This window comes from Cryptomeria japonica, chromosome 7 (genome assembly GCF_030272615.1).
Source record: "Cryptomeria japonica chromosome 7, Sugi_1.0, whole genome shotgun sequence".
NCBI lineage: Eukaryota > Viridiplantae > Streptophyta > Pinopsida > Cupressales > Cupressaceae > Cryptomeria > Cryptomeria japonica.
The window spans coordinates 131,008-151,314 of record NC_081411.1 but is presented as its reverse complement, the minus strand read 5'-3'; the positions used below and the strand labels follow the sequence as shown (position 1 = coordinate 151,314).

Sequence of the window (20,307 nt, the reverse complement as noted above, 5' to 3'; positions counted from 1 at the left end):
AGGGAAAAAAATCCTTTGAAAATAATGATAAATAAAACATATCCGATTGGTGCCATGGGCGACCTTCATTCCTAAGTTTGGATTCTAGGAAAGAGGATGATGGTAAGAGGTGGCAGCTATGAACCACTGAGCCAAGGCATATATGTATAACAGTCTAAAGTTTAAAATGTAACATGATGAAGAGGAGATTATTCGTGTAGGATGGTGCATCAACGGGGAGGAAAGAGAAGAAAGATCTTAATTTGGAACTATCTCAGCAGAATGCATATGCTTAGTGCTTGAAAAGGCTTGCATCTCTACCACTTCATTAATAAATTGCATTGAATGGTATCATTCAAAGAACATCTTCACTTATGAGATGTCTCTTGACCCCATTTTATATTAACTACCCTTCTTTTTGAAGTACATTATATTATACCACCTTTTCTGATGTAAAAGATTATAATATTATCATATTACAAATTACAATATGCAATCACTTGATGGTTGACAACATAGGCACTTTATTCCACTTCTTCCTCGGCATCCATTTCTACATCATTGCCCTCATCTGCTTCATCATTTTCCTCATCTGCTTCATCATTTTCCTCTTCATCTTCTACCTGAGGTTTCATTGGCGGGGGCGGTAAACTACTCTTGACCATTTCAAGGAATTCATCAACAGTTGAACTTGACATTCTCTCCTCACAGTCTTCTATTATCTGTTTGCCCATGATGCAGAATAAAATCATAGATAAGAAAATCCTAGTTTACTCATAAAGTAGCCAAAAGTTCAAAAGCATAGTACAGTGGCTCTGAAATATCCAAAGCTAGTTATAAAATGAAAATAATAAATATAGACCAATGAATAGGAGATCTACCATATGGACTTCAACTGCTGTGGAAGGCCTAAGATTTAGAACTTGAACTCGTTCTGCTTTTGTAAGTGAAAACTTTTCTGCCTTCAACAAGAACTCCCGTACAATCTCCCGAGTCAGGGTTCCCGCTGGAGACTGCACCAAGTAATCAAAAACCTGTTTGAAAGAAAAAGTCACTGCTGCCTATTAGATGCCATAGTATGCCCTTACAAACAAATAAATTCATAGTCCTTACCATGGACATTTATGCTACTAATGAGAACCAAGGTTGCAAAAACATTTACCTGGCATTCAGATCGAGTTGCAGAGCCAAATGAACCCAAAGGATCTTGAGTGGCTCCTCTGGATCGCAACAGATCCATCACTTCAAAGTTGGAGAGTAGACCAGCATTAGCATCGAGTCTACATAAATAAAGCATGTTAGGCACAACTTGCATGCAATCGGAATCCAGGACAACAGCTCATGTTATTACTTTGGAGTTATAAAACAGTTTTTAAAAAAACATAGAAAAAATCTTTAGCATCTTTCAATCTTCAAAACGATTTCATAAGAGAATTCAATCCAAAAAATCTTACACTTTCATGATGAATAGAAATGGAATCCCATGCAATATCAATTCTGACTAGACCTTGAAAACCTCGTAATATGAATAAATTTATAATATTTTCAAAGACAAGATGTTTGAGGCATCCTCAATACCAATGAAACATCCATCTGCTACACATGTTCTCTACCTGAATGAGCAAAACAACATTACAAAATCATAAATGGTATTGTTGAAATTCATAATCCTTAAAAGAAAGGTATGTCAAATTCATTGAATATAACTTTAAAGGTTGCAATCATACATATAAACCTCAATACCTTGCATGATTATGATTATATGCCTACTGATAATTTGCATACCATACTTTGTTTGTCTGCGAATTGATCACAAATAATTTTTATAATTGAACAGATACTAGTAATACACATGTTTGTCTAATCTGCTCATCAAATCTTTGTGGGTCACTTCCAAGGAAAGAGCGTCCAATTTAAATTATATATAATAAGTAAATCATCTATTATTCTTCAACATCTTTTGAACAGATATGGATTGGGATACAGCTGGATACACATTTTATATAAAAACATGTGCATGTTGTGTACCTGTGTGCATACATGTGTGTGTATTTGTGTGCATGGATATGTGTGGTCGTGCACATAAGCATGTACATGCAAGTATATTTCATTATAGAAATGAGAAAGTATTGAATGAAATCCATCTGACTAAATGAAGGGTCGAGTTTGCAGAGGTATGAAGAGTTACCACAGTGAAATAATGTTTATTAAAGGTCAAATCCCCGCTAAATAGTGAATGAAGTCTTTGATAGGCCATAGGACAGTTAGGGGTTCTGTTACTGACCATTGTATTTTTGTCTAATCAGCTGCTCTGTAGCATCAGATAGTGGATAGGACTGTCTTGATAGATGTCACTCCTAGCAAGGGTTTGGGTAGTTGATCCTTTCTATATGAACACCAGAAACTATAAACAGTGAAGAAGACCTCATCACTTTCAAACCCTAAAGCCATAAAAAAACCTGTGCCATCAACAAGTCAAGCAAGCCATTGTTGCCTTGAGGGTTTACAGTCATGCTTCGTAAACAGAATAATTATGATTATTGAAGTCTATGTGCAATGAGTAGTGTGTGAGCTATTTCCTTAAATTGGTCCTTGTTATATAATGATGTGAGGTTAAGGCCTGACAGGTGTTATTATCTCTATCAAGGGATGCATAAGATGTTCTCCCAAACCATATATAGTAGTAAAGGCCTTCACAGGCATGAATGCAAAGGAGCAGGAAAACAGTAGAAGAATGCAGCACAAGGCCAAAGTATGGGAGTTGACAGGTTGAATATAAAAGTTTCAAGCACCACAGTTTTGCAGAGCTATCAAAGGTTTATGGCATAGTGAGAGGAGATCACACAGTTCTAAAACACAGTTTGAAACAACAGTTGTATGCAGAGTCAATGGAATAGTTTAAGGACCCAATTTTGAAGTCTATAAAAAGGTGTGTAAGACCCTAAATTGCTTTTGAAAATCATGCTACAAGCCATTTAGATGGATAGTAGTATGGGATAGTCTAAGAGCGGTATGATGCTACTTAAGACAATCATCAAGGTCTACAAGAACATTGTAGAGTTGGAAGTATCCTTGAAGGGAGTCTAAGGCTGTCAAACAAGCATGGAGCTAGCTAGTATGCAAGGATGTTGAAGAGCTGTGAATACCATACTCTTTGATACATTATCCAAGAACTGCATAGTGGGTTAGATGACAAGGTGTGTGCCAGTGAAGATAGCATCTCTAAAGGGGAGTTTTAAAGGGCAAGTGGAGGTTCCATAGAGAGGTCCAAACTACTATCAAGCACAGAACAGCATGCAGAAGATGAAACTTATGCAATGACACACTAATGATCACCTAAGGGACAGAGATTAAATCAGAATAATAATGAACACTAATGATCACTTAAGGGACATGTTGTGACCTAATCACACATCACCCCATTCACAATGGGGACCCCCTACTTTTTAGGTCTTCTCAGTCTTTTGGTTTTCGTTTTTTGGGTCTTTTGCGGCAGTCTCGTTGGTCTCTCTGAGTTTGCAAGCAGGGTCAATTTGATCAGGCCTATAGCTCATTCGAGCAAGTTTGGTTAAGTCTAGGGCTGGTTTTGTCAGTTTAGGGTTTCAAATTCAGTCCTAGATTTTAGGGGTTTCCTTTTAGGGTTTTCAAAAACTGAAAGTTGCAATAAAGTCGGGACCCTCTAACGACCCAACACGTGCAATTTGAACGAATTCTGAGCAACTTTCTATTTTTAGAAAGTTCCTATTTTTAAAGGATTTCACTGCCTCCCAGAATGTCTTCATTTCGCCGAAAATCAAACTATTTTTAGTAAGTTTCTATTTATAGTAAGCCACCTTGCGTCCTATTTTGGCCCTAACATTGACATTTTGGAAACAATTTCTATCTTTGAAAAGTTCATTTGTGGTAGGTCCTCGCAAGCAAACACTGAAGATTGAGCATTCACGATCATTTCTAAATCCAAGGAATTTAAAAAGCAGGTAGAGTGATCAAAATTCACATCAGTCTAGGAATGGAAAGCTCAAAAAATCATCTTGTCTGGAAATTCACATCAATTCTTAAAATGGCATTCTAATCTGGAAGCATCCAATTTGACTAAGTCTGGAAAGTGAAGAAGTCAAAATCCTTCATCCAGTGAAATCCACTACCAAATGGGGCACTAAATTGGAGGTATCATGGAAAATCCAAAAATTGCAAAATTCCATCACCAATGGAAATTAGCGCCCAAGAAGTGGATAGGACACCAAATTGACTTGAGCATGGAAAATGAAAAAATGCCAAATTCCATCACCAATGGAAATTAGTGCTCAAGGTGGAGATAGGGCACCAAATAGAGCCAAGCAAGGAAAAATGAAAACAATGAGAATCCTTGACCAAGTAGAAAATGCGCCCTAGTTAGAGTCAGGGTGCCAAAACTAAGGTGTCTTGGAAAGTGAAGCAAACCATGAAATTCCACCACCAGGGCAAATTATCGCCCAAGGAGGTTAATAAGCGCTAAACCCTCCAAGTCATGGAAAAACAAGAAGTTGCAAAATTCCTCCATTAAATGAATTTGGCGCCCAAGGAAGGTGAAGGGTGCCAAAACCGGGGTGGCATGGAAAACTCCAAATGCACAAAATTCCATAGCGTAGGTAAAGCAGCACCCATGTCAAGAGAGGGGGCTAATGACTAAGGCAAGAAAAATGAGAATTCTTTCATCAACTCGATTCCATGCCCAAGTCAAGGAAGGTGAAAATTTTCCAAGGCAAAAAGCAAATTGAGGGTCAGGAATAGAAAGAACAAGTAGGAAATCCCCTCAGGAAATTTTTAGAAAAATCCATTTTTAGACACAATCTTATCAGAATTTCAAAAATTTTATAGATTTGGACTCGTGAGAGAATTCTCTCTCCTGGACCTAATTCCTAAATTTTACGAAAGTTCCTAAAAATAGGAGATGGTCGAAAAGTGTTGAAAATCCCCTCCAAAGCCGAAAAAGCTAAAAAAACTTCAAGAAAGGTCTTCCCAAGTCGAAAATTCTCTTTCCTAAGATTTTTGCACCAAGTGGATGGATGAATAAGATCAAGTCAAACTTTCAAAAAATCCCTCCAAAATTCGAAGAATGGAAGTTGGTGAGTTGGCGAGGGAATATTCTAAATCATGACACAACTCAATGCAATAAAAAAAGTTTCCAATTTTGAACTCAATTGCGGAGGTGGAGCCCATTTACATGGTGTCTTGGAGAGGAAAGTATGATGCACAGTTAAAACAATTGCCAAATTTGATTCCTCTCAATGTAGCAACACGTCAGAGAAACTCTATATAAGCATGCAAGTACAATTCATTTCTCACATGCAAATTTGGAGAAAGAAGAGTTGGAGAGAAAGTGAGTAAATTCAGACTTAGAGAATTTTTTCATCCTTTCCAAGAAATTTTCTTCGCAGGAAGTGCTGATTTATTTCTGAAATGGCTAAATCAAGCAAGGTGGTAATTGTTACCCAACAGACGCAGATAAAGGTAAAGATGAAATGCTTTCTTCCGGATTCCAAGATTGTTTCCAGGTGGAAGGAGATCAATGATACAAATTTAGGAACGTTCAACATGGCTGCCTTCAAAATCATGATGTTTGGAGCAGCAGGACATAACCCATCTCCTACCGCTGCCAAGATAGTCAGAAGTGGAATTGTTGCAACAGCCAGGTTTCCCCCTTCTAATCAATGTCCAAACTTGATATTGGAATGTGCAAAACATTACAATCCGGAAAGGAGAACAATGTCAACATCAGGTGGCAAGTTGTTGGCCATCTCGACTTCGAAAGCTATCTGGGAAGCCTTCGGAAATCCTTCACATCATTCCATGACCTACAAGACCTTGAATGGAGCAAAGGCAGTATACGAGGCAGGTCTTGACAAATATCATTAACAAGACTTGGTTGCAAAAGCATAGATCACACATCTCTAAAATGCCTAAGACACTCACCATTTTCAAATTCAAGCAGGACTGTGGACCTGATAATGATGTTGAGCAGGATAATGGGGTGTTCACATAACCGTAAATTTTGAGCCATGGATGTTTTTCTACATTGGTGAAATCATGAATGCCAATGAATTAATGGACTAGGCCAAGTTAATCAGCCACTACGTGCATGAGCAGCTGAAAGATTTGAAAGAAAAGAGGTCCCAATCCTTCTACATGAACTCCTATGCAATTTATATGCTTGCAAGGATGGGTGGTTTTAATGGTCTGTCGAGAAAAGGAGTCATGGGTTGCGGACCAGCACGGCTTAAAGTTCACGAATGTTATCCTCAACTACATCTCTACAATACTAATTCTTTCAAGTTGGCAAATGACACTTTCACCATGTACCTGACTAGGCTCATGCAGAATGAGCTCCATACAAGGGTGTCCCCATAGGCCAGGGCTTTAGAGCAAACATTTGGGGCCACATTCTTGTAGTTTCCAAAGTTTACTTATATCAGGATGCGAGGATTCATGTACTAGCCATATAAATTGCCTAGGTATCCATCTGACAACTTGGTGCTGCTAGAACTCATGAGACAACTGATAGCATACGATCAAATTCAGAAGAAGTTGTCTATTGAATTTCACATTGTCCTAGATGACTATGAGGAGGTGTGCCTGAATTTGGCAATGGTTGAGAAAGCGACAAAGGAGATGGCAATCTACCGCTTTGCATTTTACAAATCCAGAGCTCATTACAATATGTTGTGACGTCTTCAAACATCGCCCTATTACAAATGGGGACCCCCACTTTTCGCTTTTTAGAGTAGAAGTTTTGCCTAGTTTCCTAGTGTTTGCCTTTGCCAATGAGAAGGTTTTTGAATTTTGAATAGGATCATGTGTTTAAAATGTCAAAATGTTAGAGTGATCCTGAGTTTTGCCTAAGTCTAGGGGTTGCCTTAGGGTTTTGATTTATTCTTGCTAAGTGTTGACCTTCTTGAGCGTTAACGTGTTTCTAAACACACGCATCAGTGATTTTAAAGTGCCAAGGTATTCCCACACTTTTTGGAGTTGTTTTCTCACTCCTAAGGTATTATTTAAGTTGATTTTGCACTTAATCTCGACAAATTTCCTAGTGTTTCGCTCAATTTTTTGGAAAATTTGCCTAAGTCCAGCCTAATTTTGAAGTTTCTAAGCGATTTTGAGTGGTTAAAATGCGAAATTCCTAAGGGAAATCCATATTTCAAGGGTTAGAAGGTCAAATTCCATGCTAGAGCCCCTCATATTCCAGACTACCCACCCTTTTCCCCCACTCAAAATCCACACTACACATGGGTTTCCCCTGAAATCCATACTAGCTATGGTTTTCCACCACTATTTATCCATGCACGAGTCGTTTTTCCCCTGGAAGCATTAAAATTTGGCTAAGTGTCAGGATTTTTCCAGACTGCCTTCGTTTTTCTACCGAGAGTGCGAACTATAGTGCGGATGAAGTTGAGGATGATTCCATGCCTGGGTCGATTTTCCACCAAGTTGTTTTGTGACAAGTTAGTGCGCATTTTTGTGCAAACTCTCAGTCCATGCCCAAGTCGATTTTCCACCAAGCTGTTTTGTGACAAGTTAGTGCGCATTTTTGTGCAGACTCTCAATCCATGCCCAAGTCGATTTTCCATTGAGAATGCATTTCATGATTTTGAGTCTAGATAACTGTCTAGACAGGGGTCGATTTTCCCCTAGAGGCAAATTTGTGCAAGTTTGATGAAATTTTGTCGAGATTTTTATCCCAACATGGGGCGATTTTCCCCCATGGGTTAATTTTGATCTAAATTTTGGAATATTTTAAATAAATTGACCCCAAATTTAATTCTTTTTACAAGTGTTGACGATCATTTAAAAATTAAAAACAATTATTTAATGACTTGCAATGTTTTAAAAAAATAAAAAAATATTATTTCCCAAGCAAGTTGATTTTTCCAACACAAGTGTAAAAGTGCAAATGTTTTATCCCACATTGCTTGTGTGATGAAAACTCAAGGTGAGAACATGTTTAAAGAGAGGTGACTGGCATTAAAATATCATTATATTTGCTGAGTGTGATTGCTAAGTTGTTGATTTGGGTGATTTTCTCCAGCTGTGCGATTTTGGTGAAGTGTCTACTTGACACATTTGGAGCTGAAAGTTAGTTTTGTTGTTCATTTTCTGCCTATTCGCAGCTGGGCAATATTTCTTGGCAGCCATTGGAGCAAGTGTTTTAGAGTAATTTTCAGATTTGGGGTGGCACCATGGCTGAAGTTGGGCGATTTTATTTGGGAGGCTGATTCCTCCATATCTTGATGAATTTTGGTGATATTTTTTAGTGTTAAGGGGCTGCCATTATTTTCAGACCTTGTTGGGTGCCATTGCTAGGAGTGATTTGACCTCCATTGTTGGTTGGGAACACATTTTCAGAATTATTCTTCATTGCCCAACTCATCCATACTAAGGCGATTTTGGTTAAGGGTTGTTTGGAGGTGTTTTCAGTGCATTTTCAAGGGCTGCCATTGTTGTTACAGTCTGAAACTCCATAGTTGCAGGTTGTCTTCAGACTGATTTTCATTTCCAGCCACTTGCCAACTTGAAAAATTTTACTTGGACGTCATTTCTTATGAGTTTTTTGGACATATGGTGGAGCTTCCATTGCTGATCTAAGTCTGAAACTTCACTTTCAGATTTGTCTTCAGACTTTGATATTTTTTACCAGCCCTTTGTTTGTGCCCAGATTTGACAAACTTCATTTTGGGAAGGTGAAATTCATCAAATACAGGTGTTTCCTATGACTGCGACAAGTTTAAATGACTGATTTATTGAAGTTATAGGTTGTCTTCAGACACTGGGCAGTCATTGTTGGACCTTGGAAGGGTGACTTCAAACTTTAAGAACTAAAAATCAGACTTTTCCACTGTTGGCATTTTGATGATGTTTTGATTGTCATTGATGGACACACACTTTCTTTATGATGGACACACACTTTCTTGATGTATGAGTTATGCTCAACCGGTAATTGTTCCATCCAGTATTATGTATTATAGTCTTTAGACTATCGGTGTTTTGCGGAAGATGTTTACCGGTCACAAAATGACTTAAGACCCAAGCGGTATGAAGACCTCAAGTGGTATGGAGAACTCAAGCGGTTTGAGGATCTCAAGCGGTACGAAGGAACAAATCGGTAGTTAACATTTTCTAGTCTTCATTTTTGATAACCGGTAATCGGTATATTGTATTGTAGCGTCCTAAAATTGCGACACTTGCAATTTTGACTGCATTTCGGTCTTCACGATGGCGACGCAACACGGAACTTGAATGGAGACACCGAAATCTATTTTTGACACTAAAAACTGCATTTTCTTGCACCCTGGCCTGAACCTCCTTTGCACCCTGCTGCCCCGGGAGGTGGGACCAGAGCGCCCAGCGCCCTGGTCCTTTAGGACCAGGGCGCCCAGCGCCCTGGTCCCTGGCCCTATTTTGGGCCCGGTCTCCTATGGGACTTCGGGTCTTTTTGTTTGCAAATTGGAAATTACATTTCCTAGTCGGCCTAAGGTCAGAAAAATCAGTCTATCAACCCTAATTGACAAGTATATAAACTACATTTTCCTCTTTCATTCGATATGATGGAAAAGGCATGGAAACTATACTCAAACATTCAAGCATTCAAGCATTCCTTCTAAGTCTCCATTCAAGGCTAAGTGTTGCATTCAAGACAAGGATTCAACCATTGAAGAGGAGATCACTTACTACATACTACTACAACATACAACAAACAACAACATCTATACCTTCGCACATAAGGATACAAACATCCTTACAACAAGGTATTAGTACTTGTTTTACATTACAGACATTTACATTTACAGCATTTCTCATTTCTTGGTTAATTCCAAAACCAGGGTTTGACCTAAAGGCAAACCCCTAATCCCTAACCCCCCAATCGTCTTCGTTTTTCTATGTGTAGGTTGCAGTACGTGGCTGAAATTGAAGATCTGGAATCCTTGTGCAGAGACGAACAGATCCCCCTTCGTTTCACGGATTTTTCGGAGGACCGTGTGCACGCCGGGCGCCATCGTCCCGTCAACTTTTGCTCAAAATTGCAGGACAGCGTCGTATCAACATTTTACAACTAATTCCAGGTCCGCAGCTTCATCCTATATCCCTATCTCAGTTTATAAGCGAATCTTTCTCACTTTCTATGCATTCCTAGCCTAATTCTTCTATCAACATTCTTTACAAAAGAGGGTAGCCTTGCTGTCTTAACCCTTGAAACTCATTTAGCATCCAATCTTACATTGTGTGGGATTGGATCTTGTGGGTTTCAACCCCTCTTTTGAATGTAAAGTCTCCCCCAAGTGAAAACCATCAACCCTAGCAACCTCCCTTCTCTCTCCTTGGAGTTAGAAGAGGGGAGAGCAACTAGGGTTCGATCGATTTTCCGCTTTACATTTTGGTGAACCCGACATGAACATCCTTTCTGATTATTCATGGTTAGATCTGAAAATTGGATTCCTTGATTGCATTTCCATGTTTGATCTTTTGCAAATTTTAGAGGTTGATTGCATAAAAACCCTAAAATTTCCTTTTAGTAATTGAACTTGTGAAATATTTAATTGTTAATGCTTGTTTCAGATCTGCCCTTCTATTACAAATTGTCAATTCATATTTGTGCTTTAATTTTGAAAATTAAGTGGTTAAGTGTCAAAACCCTAATTTTTGAAACCCTCTTGATTCAACCTTTGTCCGACAAATTCACTGATCAAAACATCTCCAAATCAACTGTAACTTTGGATTCCGCAATAAAATCACAATATCCTTCATCCCTGAAAATTTGGAAAAAAGTTGCGAGGACCGTGTGCACTCCGAGCACCATCGTCCCCGACATTTTTTCCGAAATTTCGGGAGAAAGATCTTACTGTATTTTCCTGCTAAAATCTAGAATTTTGGCTGATTTTATCAATTATAACACTTTCAAAATTACAGTCAAAGTTGGTCTTGTGATTGCTTGGTTTAAGGCTTCTAATCATTCAAAAATCATTGAAATTGAAATTTTGTGTCAAAATTGTGTTCTTACTGTCCTAAATCTGAAAAGTGTGTTTGCATTCATTCAAAATTTCAGTGCTTTATTCAAATTCTTGCAATTTGTGACTTTTGAAATTAAGTGCTTAATTACAACAACTTTAATTTCCGCTTTCAAAATTGAATTTTGTGTGAAATTGAGTCAATTTTTAAATTTCAAAACTTGCATTGCTTTTGGCATTCCCTCTAAAATCATAAAATTCAAAATTTCAGTTTCCCTCTCTTTTTCAATTCAAATTTTGCTTTTTTTGACAATCTTGGTAGGGTTCAATTTTGAGATTGCAACTTTAATTTGGCCTATCTACAGATCGTAAAATCACTCAATTTTTTCAGATTAGCTCTAAAATCATCATACCTTTCATCCCTGCAAATTTCGAAAAAAGTTGCAAGGACCGTGTGCACTCCGAGCACCACGGTCCCGGACATTTTTTCCGAAATTTCGGGAGACTGTCGTGATTGCATTTAACAGCTTAAATCTAGAAGATTGGCTGATTTTCCTGAAAATTGCTACCTCTAAATTCAAAATCTTCTCTCCCTCTCTAGTGCATGAGTTTTACAACAATAAGCCCTACTTACACTATTCCTGTTAGACGAAGCTGTAGAATTAAGTCTTTCTGAGGTTTAATTACTGAGGAGATGGAACCTAATTTGAATAGCCTTTTTAACGAGGACATGGGTAATTCCTCTAATCCTCCTAATGATGAAGAAGCTCTCCATGAGGTTTCTGTAGAACAACTTGCAAAATTGGATAACCAATTTGACGATTTTCGACAATGGATGTCTCAAGAATACCCTGATAGTCAAGCTCTTCCTTTAATTGAGGGTCTAAAACATATGCTTCAAAGTGATAAGAATGGAATTGATATTTTGCGTGGTATTGCACACATTGTGGATTCAAATGTGATGCCTATGAAGAGTTGTGCCGAAACTTTAGGTTATACACAACCTCCCGCTCAAGTCAATCATTCTATTCCTTTGACAACTTCTATTGCTAGCATACCTACATTTACATCAAACATAATGACTACTTCTATACAAGACATTCCGCCTATGATTACCAGTCATGGGGGCAATTCTTCTTTTTCAATTAACCCTCTTCCATCATTCAATCCGACTTCTTCATTCATTCCTTCAATGAGTGTCCCTATTACATCTCCACAAATGAACATGATGCAAGGGGGCAATTCATTTAACCATTCCATTCCTCCTTGTAGTGTTCCTCCTGTCCAATCATCTCCTATGACTAATTATCATAGAGTCCCACCACCTTACTCTTTACCTTCTTTCAATAACATAACACCTCCATCTCAATCTAACACATCTAATATGAACTCTTCGACTGAAGCAACCATTAACAATCTTGCACAAACTGTCTCTTCTCTACAGCAACAAATTGCCTCTATGAATCAATCTAAATTTAGTGTGCCTACATTTGATGTTGCGAGCCCACTTTCTCTTGACATTGTTCGAGCTATCCCTCCTAAACATGTCGAAATCCCGCATTTGGAGATTTATAATGGTAAAGGTGATCCTCTAACACATGTTAAGACTTTTCAAACAATTTGTACCGATTTTGCTTATGACCAAAGGTTGCCTGCAAAACTGTTTACTAGAACATTAAGAGACAAAGCCCTACAATGGTATTGCTCGTTGCATTCTTATTCTATTACTTCTTTCGAACAACTTGCAAATGCTTTCATTCAACAATTTCAAAACAATATAAGTCCTAAAGTTACTTTGATTGATTTAATGCATTGTAAACAAGGTGTTAAAGAAAAAGTGACTGATTTCATTGGTAGATATAAGCATTTGTATGCTCAAATTTCTTTTCCAGTGCCTGACAATGATATTCAAAGAATCTTTATTTCTAATTTACAAAAAGATATTCGAGACAAACTTCTGTTTTCTGAGTTTACTTCTTTCCAACAGTTGTGTGCAACTCTTCACAATTATCAACTGACTGTGAGTCAAATGGAACAATCACATCCTATGGCTCCGAGTGATAAGGGTGATAGCAGTCAACAACCATTTGGGAAGTTTAAACCAAACAGAGATTCCATCAAATTCAATGAAAACATCATCAACAACAATGTGAATGCAGCATCAGGTGTGCCTCCTATTTCTAAATTTTTCAAGAAAGAAAGAAAGTATACTCCTTTGAATGAATCATTGCATAGTATTATGAATAAATTGTTGGAACAAAATGTGCTTACTCTTCCTCCTATAAGGCAAATAGATCCTGCAAAGATTACTTCACCTTATTTTGATAACAAATCTTTTTGTCACTTTCATCGTCAACCTGGGCATGATACTGAAAAATGTTTTTCTTTAAAGGGTAAAATTCAAGATTTGATTGATAATAATACTATCTCTGTTTTCGGAGTGAATGATAAAGGCAATACATCTATAGCTCCTCCTAACCAAAATCTTCAGATTTTTACTGATCCATTACCTTCTCATACCTCTAATGCGATTGAGGCTAATGATTCCTCTCTCTCATCTGATGGTCTTGTGTCTATGACTCCGAATGTGATTAACTTTGTAGAGCAGCAAGAAAACCTTAAAGAACCTTCCATCACATTTGATTTTAGTGAAACTATCAGGGCACCTGATGGTCCTTTATACATAGTTGCAAAAGTTAAGAATACACCTTGCCGTGGAGTGCTTATTGATCCTTCATGCATGGTTAATGTTATTACTGAAGAGTTTCTTTTTACTTTGCAATTGAATCAAGTGATCTATGACAAAACAGATGTGGTTGTGAAACTATTTGATGCATTTTCTTCTCCTGCAATTGGTTCTATTACATTACCTATTGAGGTCCATAACAAATCCCTTGATGTGAACTTTGCTATTATCCCTTCATCCGAACACTTTCGTGTGAAGCTTGGCTATCCTTGGCTATCTTCTATGAAAGCTATTGCTTCTCCTATTCACAAGTGTTTGAAATTTCCCCATAATGGTGAAGTTGTTACTGTCAATCATAGTCTCTTTAAACCAGCTGAAAGAACTTCTAGCGTTCCTATTGATTATTTTTGGCCTAAACAATTCCAGTCTCTTCCTCCGCGAAGTGATCATCTTTTTAAATCTTATCAAAAGTGGAAAACAGATATGATCCTATCTTTAAGTGAACCTAGAACACCCAAACTTGACATTCCTATCGTTCTTGAGAAGGAAGTTCTCCCTTTGAAAGATAAAACTAATGTCTTTCCTCAAGAAGATTCCCAACCCATTCCTATGGATGTGACTATGTCTATGCCTAATAAACCTTCTAAAAGTAGACCTATACCTCCTCGTCATGATGGACTTGGTCTTCTTCCTAAACCAAAAATTCCTCCTTTATATGGAGCAGTTCCTCCTCCTTCCTTTTATAGAGAGAAGAGACCTTCTTCTTCTCCTATTATCCAGCCTAAGAGACCACAACCTAAACACCCAAGTGATAAGGATGAGAACATTCCTCCTCCTCAATCTTCTTCACTTCCTACTAAGACTAGACGAAATCGTTCTGCACGTGAACGCCGACGAAAGCGTCGTCTTAGAGCTCAAGCAGCTGCTTCTCAAACTTTGCAATCTCCAAAAACACCTTCAACAAGCATTATTCCATTTTCTCCAAAATCTCCTAAACATAAGATGCATGATGGTCTTGTCCGAGTTAAAGATCCTATTTTTATAAGTCTTGATGATGCTATAGATGAGAATGTTATTCATGATGAAAATGTTACTCCTCTTGCTTCTGATAGTGAATATGAACTTGTTGATATTGATAACCATTTATCTAATGAATTTTCTAAAGCACTTATCCTAGCTCCTAGACAAGAACAACGTGGCTTGGAACATGAACATAGCCCTTGTTTGGATCTTGTGATAGCTCCATCTGCTATGTTGGATGTTCCTCCTCTAGCGTGTTCCCTGCCTTCCCGAAACATTGATCAGCAAGATCGGGGGGTAGATGACGTACTAGACTAGTTTCATTAGCATAGCAGATTCCCTCCTCCTCTCTTGTGTTACTTCTTCTATATGTTATTCTCATTCTTCTATTTGTTGTCCTTAGTGTTGTCTACTTGAGGATGATGCAAAGCATTGAGATCTCTTTTGGTCTCTCTCATGTTGACTCAAAAGACACATGTGTTCCCTTCTTCTAGGTGACCTTCCTTGATTGGGGAATGAAGAACAAATTATGCATACATACATATGATATATATACATGACTTATCATACAGCATACTGACCCCGAGGAAAGCGAAGTCACCTCGTGCTTTGTGTTTTGTGTCTATTATCCTTGGGTTTATCTCACACTTGGGGGCTAAATCTTTGTGATAACGTGCTCCTTTCCTTTCTCATTTCTTATGTGTATCACTACGTTAAAACAATCACCCCCGTTGAGGCGTGTGCGATCGCTTTAATGTAGGGGGGCATACACCCCGTCTATCCCTTCAAGATACTTGAAAATTTCTTGGCGAACTTAGCTTTGCCTTGAAAATTTTTGGTATTTTTCTTGCATAACTCATAGTGAGGGAACCTTACTACTGACAGTCATGGTTCTCCCTCGTGATCTTCCCTTTTACTTTGTCAATCGTAGTTGTAAGATCCTTAGTCCACTGGGGGCTTGGTGTGTCTTGCCTCCTTGACGTGGTGAAAGTCTTTCAATGTTGTTTCCTTGTACTTTATCGGAAGTATGAGCATACATACTCCCGCTAAAGTGGGGGCTAAATGTAGCATCCTAAAATTGCGACACTTGCAATTTCGACTGCATTTCGGTCTTCACGATGGCGACGCAACACGGAACCTGAATGGAGACCCCGAAATCTGTTTTCGACACTAAAAACTGCATTTTCTTGCACCCTGGCCTAAACCTCCTTTGCACCCTGCTGCCCCGGGAGGTGGGACCAGAGCGCCCAGCGCCCTGGTCTCTGGCCCTATTTTGGGCCCGGTCTCCTATGGGACTTCGGGTCTTTTTGTTTGCAAATTGGAAATTACATTTCTTGGTCGGCCTAAGGTCGAAAAAATCAGTCTATCAACCCTAATTGACAAGTATATAAACTACATTTTCCTCTTTCATTCGATATGATGGAAAAGGCGTGGAAACTATACTCAAACATTCAAGCATTCAAGCATTCCTTCTAAGTCTCCATTCAAGGCTAAGTGTTGCATTCAAGACAAGGATTCAACCATTGAAGAGGAGATCACTTACTACATACTACTACAACATACAACAAACAACAACATCTATACCTTCGCACATAAGGATACAAACATCCTTACAACAAGGTATTAGTACTTGTTTTACATTACAGACATTTACATTTACAACATTTCTCATTTCTTGGTTAATTCCAAAACCGGGGTTTGACCTAAAGGCAAACCCCTAATCCCTAACCCCCCAATCGTCTTCGTTTTTCTATGTGTAGGTTGCAGGTATGCGGCTGAAATTGAAGATCTGGAATCCTTGTGCAGAGACGAACAGATCCCCCTTCGTTTCGCGGATTTTTCGGAGGACCGTGTGCACGCCGGGCGCCATCGTCCCGTCAACTTTTGCTCAAAATTGAAGGACAGCGCCGTATCAACATTTTACAGCTAATTCCAGGTCCACAGCTTCATCCTATATCCCTATCTCAGTTTATAAGCGAATCTTTCTCACTTTCTATGCATTCCTAGCCTAATTCTTCTATCAACATTCTTTACAAAAGAGGGTAGCCTTGCTGTCTTAACCCTTGAAACTCATTTAGCATCCAATCTTGCATTGTGTGGGATTGGATCTTGTGGGTTTCAACCCCTCTTTTGAATGTAAAGTCTCCCCCAAGTGAAAACCATCAACCCTAGCAACCTCCCTTCTCTCTCCTTGGAGTTAGAAGAGGGGAGAGCAACTAGGGTTCGATCGATTTTCCGCTTTACATGTATGAACCGGTATTACTCTGTGATGAGTTACCAACCGGTATTTTTGTGATGAGTTATCATCCACTGACACTTTGGTAGTGATTTTGTGTCGTGTTACCAGATGTGTCTAGATGCACTGAACCTAGGAACTTGTAGTTTAATCCTATTGGACCGACATGAAATTAGTTTCCTTTATAAGGACATCATGTCTAGGGTTTGCATGTAAGAGAGATGTATGATGTATGAGAAGGTTATGTGCGATCTTTGCATAGAAGATTAGGTCTGTGTGAAGAGTTAGAGTGTGGAGATATTGAAGACTGAAGTAATGCTGAAATGCATTAATAATGAGCTATCAAAGATCTAACCAAGCATACTGTGCTAGTATCTAGATCACTCACTTGTTGATTACTCACATCTTCGACAAGTCTGAAACTCTTAACGAGGTAGGCCCAGCAAAGCCTTTGTAAATCCTCTAACAAGGTGGTTCACAACTATGGATCTGAAATCCTTTAACAAAGTAGTCTTTAACAGGACTTATCTCCTAACAGAGATCTAGATTCCTAACAAGATCTGTTCTGGTGAAGAACATTGTATGACCTTAACCGGTCTGGTTTCTATTATGCAGATAGTTACTTGTGAGTTTCTGCTCACCGTGGTTTTTCCCATTTGGGTTTCCATGTCAAATATCTTGTGTTATGGTGATTGTGCTTTTGTAGGTGAATGCTTTGTTAGCTATTTGGTTTGCATTTGTCTTAACCGATTTATTAGTAAATCTGTTGTACCGGTTATCTGCTAAATTGTTTAAGAGTTTGTTTACAGTATTTTTGGGTATACTAATTCACCCCCCCCCCCTCTTAGTATTCATCATCCACACCCTTTTCCAAGCATTTTCAGAATTGTGGTATACTTATTGGCACTAATTGTGATATTTTTCTGAGTATACCAGGTTGTCTTCAGACTGAAACTTCATTTCCAGCCACATAGTTGTGCCCAGATGTGACCATTTCTGAGTTTTGAAGGTCAAAATAATTCAAATGCAAGCATGTGACATGGCTGTGACCACTTCCAGCCATTGATATTCATCATTTTCAGAGTGTCTTCAGACTTTTTGGAGCCATTTTCAGACTTTCAGAGGGTGTATCCAGATTTGAGAATCAGAAAATCAGACTTCAATACACCATTTTGAGTATTTTCAGGCATTGGAGGGCGTATTCAGACTTTGTCCTCAGAAAATCAGACTTCTATCACAACTTTGATATAAAAAACCAGTCACTTTCTGGGTGTTTTCAAACCTCCAAGTGATATTTTCAGACCTGGACATTCATTTTTGGGCTCCAAGTACTCAATTTTCTGAGTTTACATGGGTGTCTTCAGACTTAGCAATTGTGATCAAACTTATCCCAAGTCTGAAAATCAGGTTTTCTTGAGGAGAATTTTCCAGATTTCAATCCGGACCTTCATATTTTCCAAAGTTGGTGTTACAATTTTCTAAGACTACCTATCACATGTTGGGACAATTGTCAGGAACAAAGTCCTGATGGTGTCCGGATTTCCACTCCATGGAATGGTGATCCAGTCAACACAAGATTTTCAAGGACAATGAGTCTCGATGAGAGTCGGATTTCCACTGCAAGGCGGAATTACAAAGGAAGGAAGTTGTCCAAATAGGCATCAAATTTCCACCAAGGGAAGAATGGACAAGGATAAAGTGGATGGTTTTGAGGAATGATCAATCCATATGTGGATGGATTTCCCACCAAGGTTGAAATCAAGTTTATCACATGGGTGTTTGATTCAATGCTTGTCTGTTTTGCAAGACTGTTATGAGGAAAGGAAGCACAATGATCAAGGCTTGAGGTGAAGGAGGATGCACGCAATGCGGATAAGGAAGATCAATACTTCAAAGATTGGATGAGGAGTTTAGGATAGAGATTCCATAAGGTGAAGATGAGGACTAGATCAATCATGAAGAAGACTTAACAAATGAAGGAAAGCAAGTTCAAGAAATGAACACAAAGGATTTTACATCAAGAAAACCAGAACTAGATCAAGGAATTTCAATATCAAAGAGCGCCAAGGAAGGAAATATTTCAGGATTCCAAGATTGGGAAATTTTCCAAAACATAAGGAGGGAATAGTTCATGGAATTCCTTCACATAAGGATGGAATGTAAAGTATCATAAGGGATTCCAAACATTGTGAAGATGAAGAGTGTACAAGGCAAGATGAGGTGGCATCCTAGTCACCATTCGTTCAATCAAAGGGTGCCAAGTCAACATTCATTCAAGGAGGGAATAGGTGACACATGGTGCTACATCAAATATTATTTATCTTACCTACCCTCGTTTCTTATTGGCCGATGTAATGGTGGTTGTACAAACCCTAATTAGGGTTTTATCTTGTAATCTTGGCCGTTGATCTTGAATCAATCTGAGCCATTCATTTCTTTTGAGGCTCTATATAAACCTCATTGTCTCTCATTTGTAAGAGAGTTTTTGTAGAATTGTTGGTATATGTTGCAGCTATTTGAATCATAATCATTGTTCAATTGTTGGTGATTTTGCTCTTCAAGTGTTGAGTTTGCATTCATGGTTCTCAATTCCTCCAAGTTAGATTAGAATTTATTTTCTTGTATGTTAGATTGAGTGAAAGATTTGTTGAATATATTTGTGTGGAATCCTTAATCCATACCACTAGCCTCTTGCCGCTGGTAAGTGCGCCTTGTGTGGTCAACTGGAAATTTGAGTAAGCTTAACTTCAACTATTACGTGTCCCTTGACAAGCATCAACTTGGATGGTGTCAACGTATGATGGTGATAGTCTGAAAATCCTTAAGTATACCTTAGACGATTGCACTAAGCTTGTGTCAATACCTGTTTGTGAGACCTCGCCTAGTTTGATTCCACTAGATCTGTTCATCATTTCCTACATTCCTAAGCTTAAAATAGATTTCCTGAACCCAATTCTTTTTGCCCATTTTTTAGTAAGAATTAAGTCCAGAGCTTCATTGCCAAATCCTAAGTTATCGGCATACCTATCCTGATCCATGATAAGATTGAGCATTCATGTACAATGTAAGTCCCCTTGTCATTCCAACATTATCACATCAAACCACTGAACTTATCCACAAGTCAAGACCTGACATTTCGTAACCTTGGAGTTGTCTCATTTGATCGCGAAGCATAGCATATGAGAGACTTTGTTCAAGAGAGGATAAGATACCTTGGTATTTTATTCTGTGTTCGCATGTGCATAAAAACACATCAACACGATCCTTATCGTAAAATCAGGAAAGTTGCCAAATTAAAATTTGTACATAAGTTCCACCTAGAAGACTACTGGGCATGTGCCAAGGATGACCTTGAGGTCAGGAAGAAGATATATTCCAAGTTGCCCCTTGACACCATCAGAATAGGT

The 20,307-nt window shown here is 38.5% G+C and overlaps 1 protein-coding gene across 1 annotated transcript; it reads right to left on the bottom strand.

Moving 5' to 3' along the window:
- Positions 1–275: 275 nt before the first annotated feature.
- Positions 276–1,490, bottom strand: LOC131857146 (uncharacterized). The gene is made up of 3 exons (XM_059209293.1): positions 1,142–1,490; positions 861–1,013; positions 276–701 (listed from the first exon to the last, which is right to left on the bottom strand). The coding sequence occupies exons 1-3, from the start codon at positions 1,292–1,294 to the stop codon at positions 504–506; spliced, it is 504 nt and encodes a 167-aa protein (XP_059065276.1). The 5' UTR covers positions 1,295–1,490; the 3' UTR covers positions 276–503.
- Positions 1,491–20,307: the final 18,817 nt, after the last annotated feature.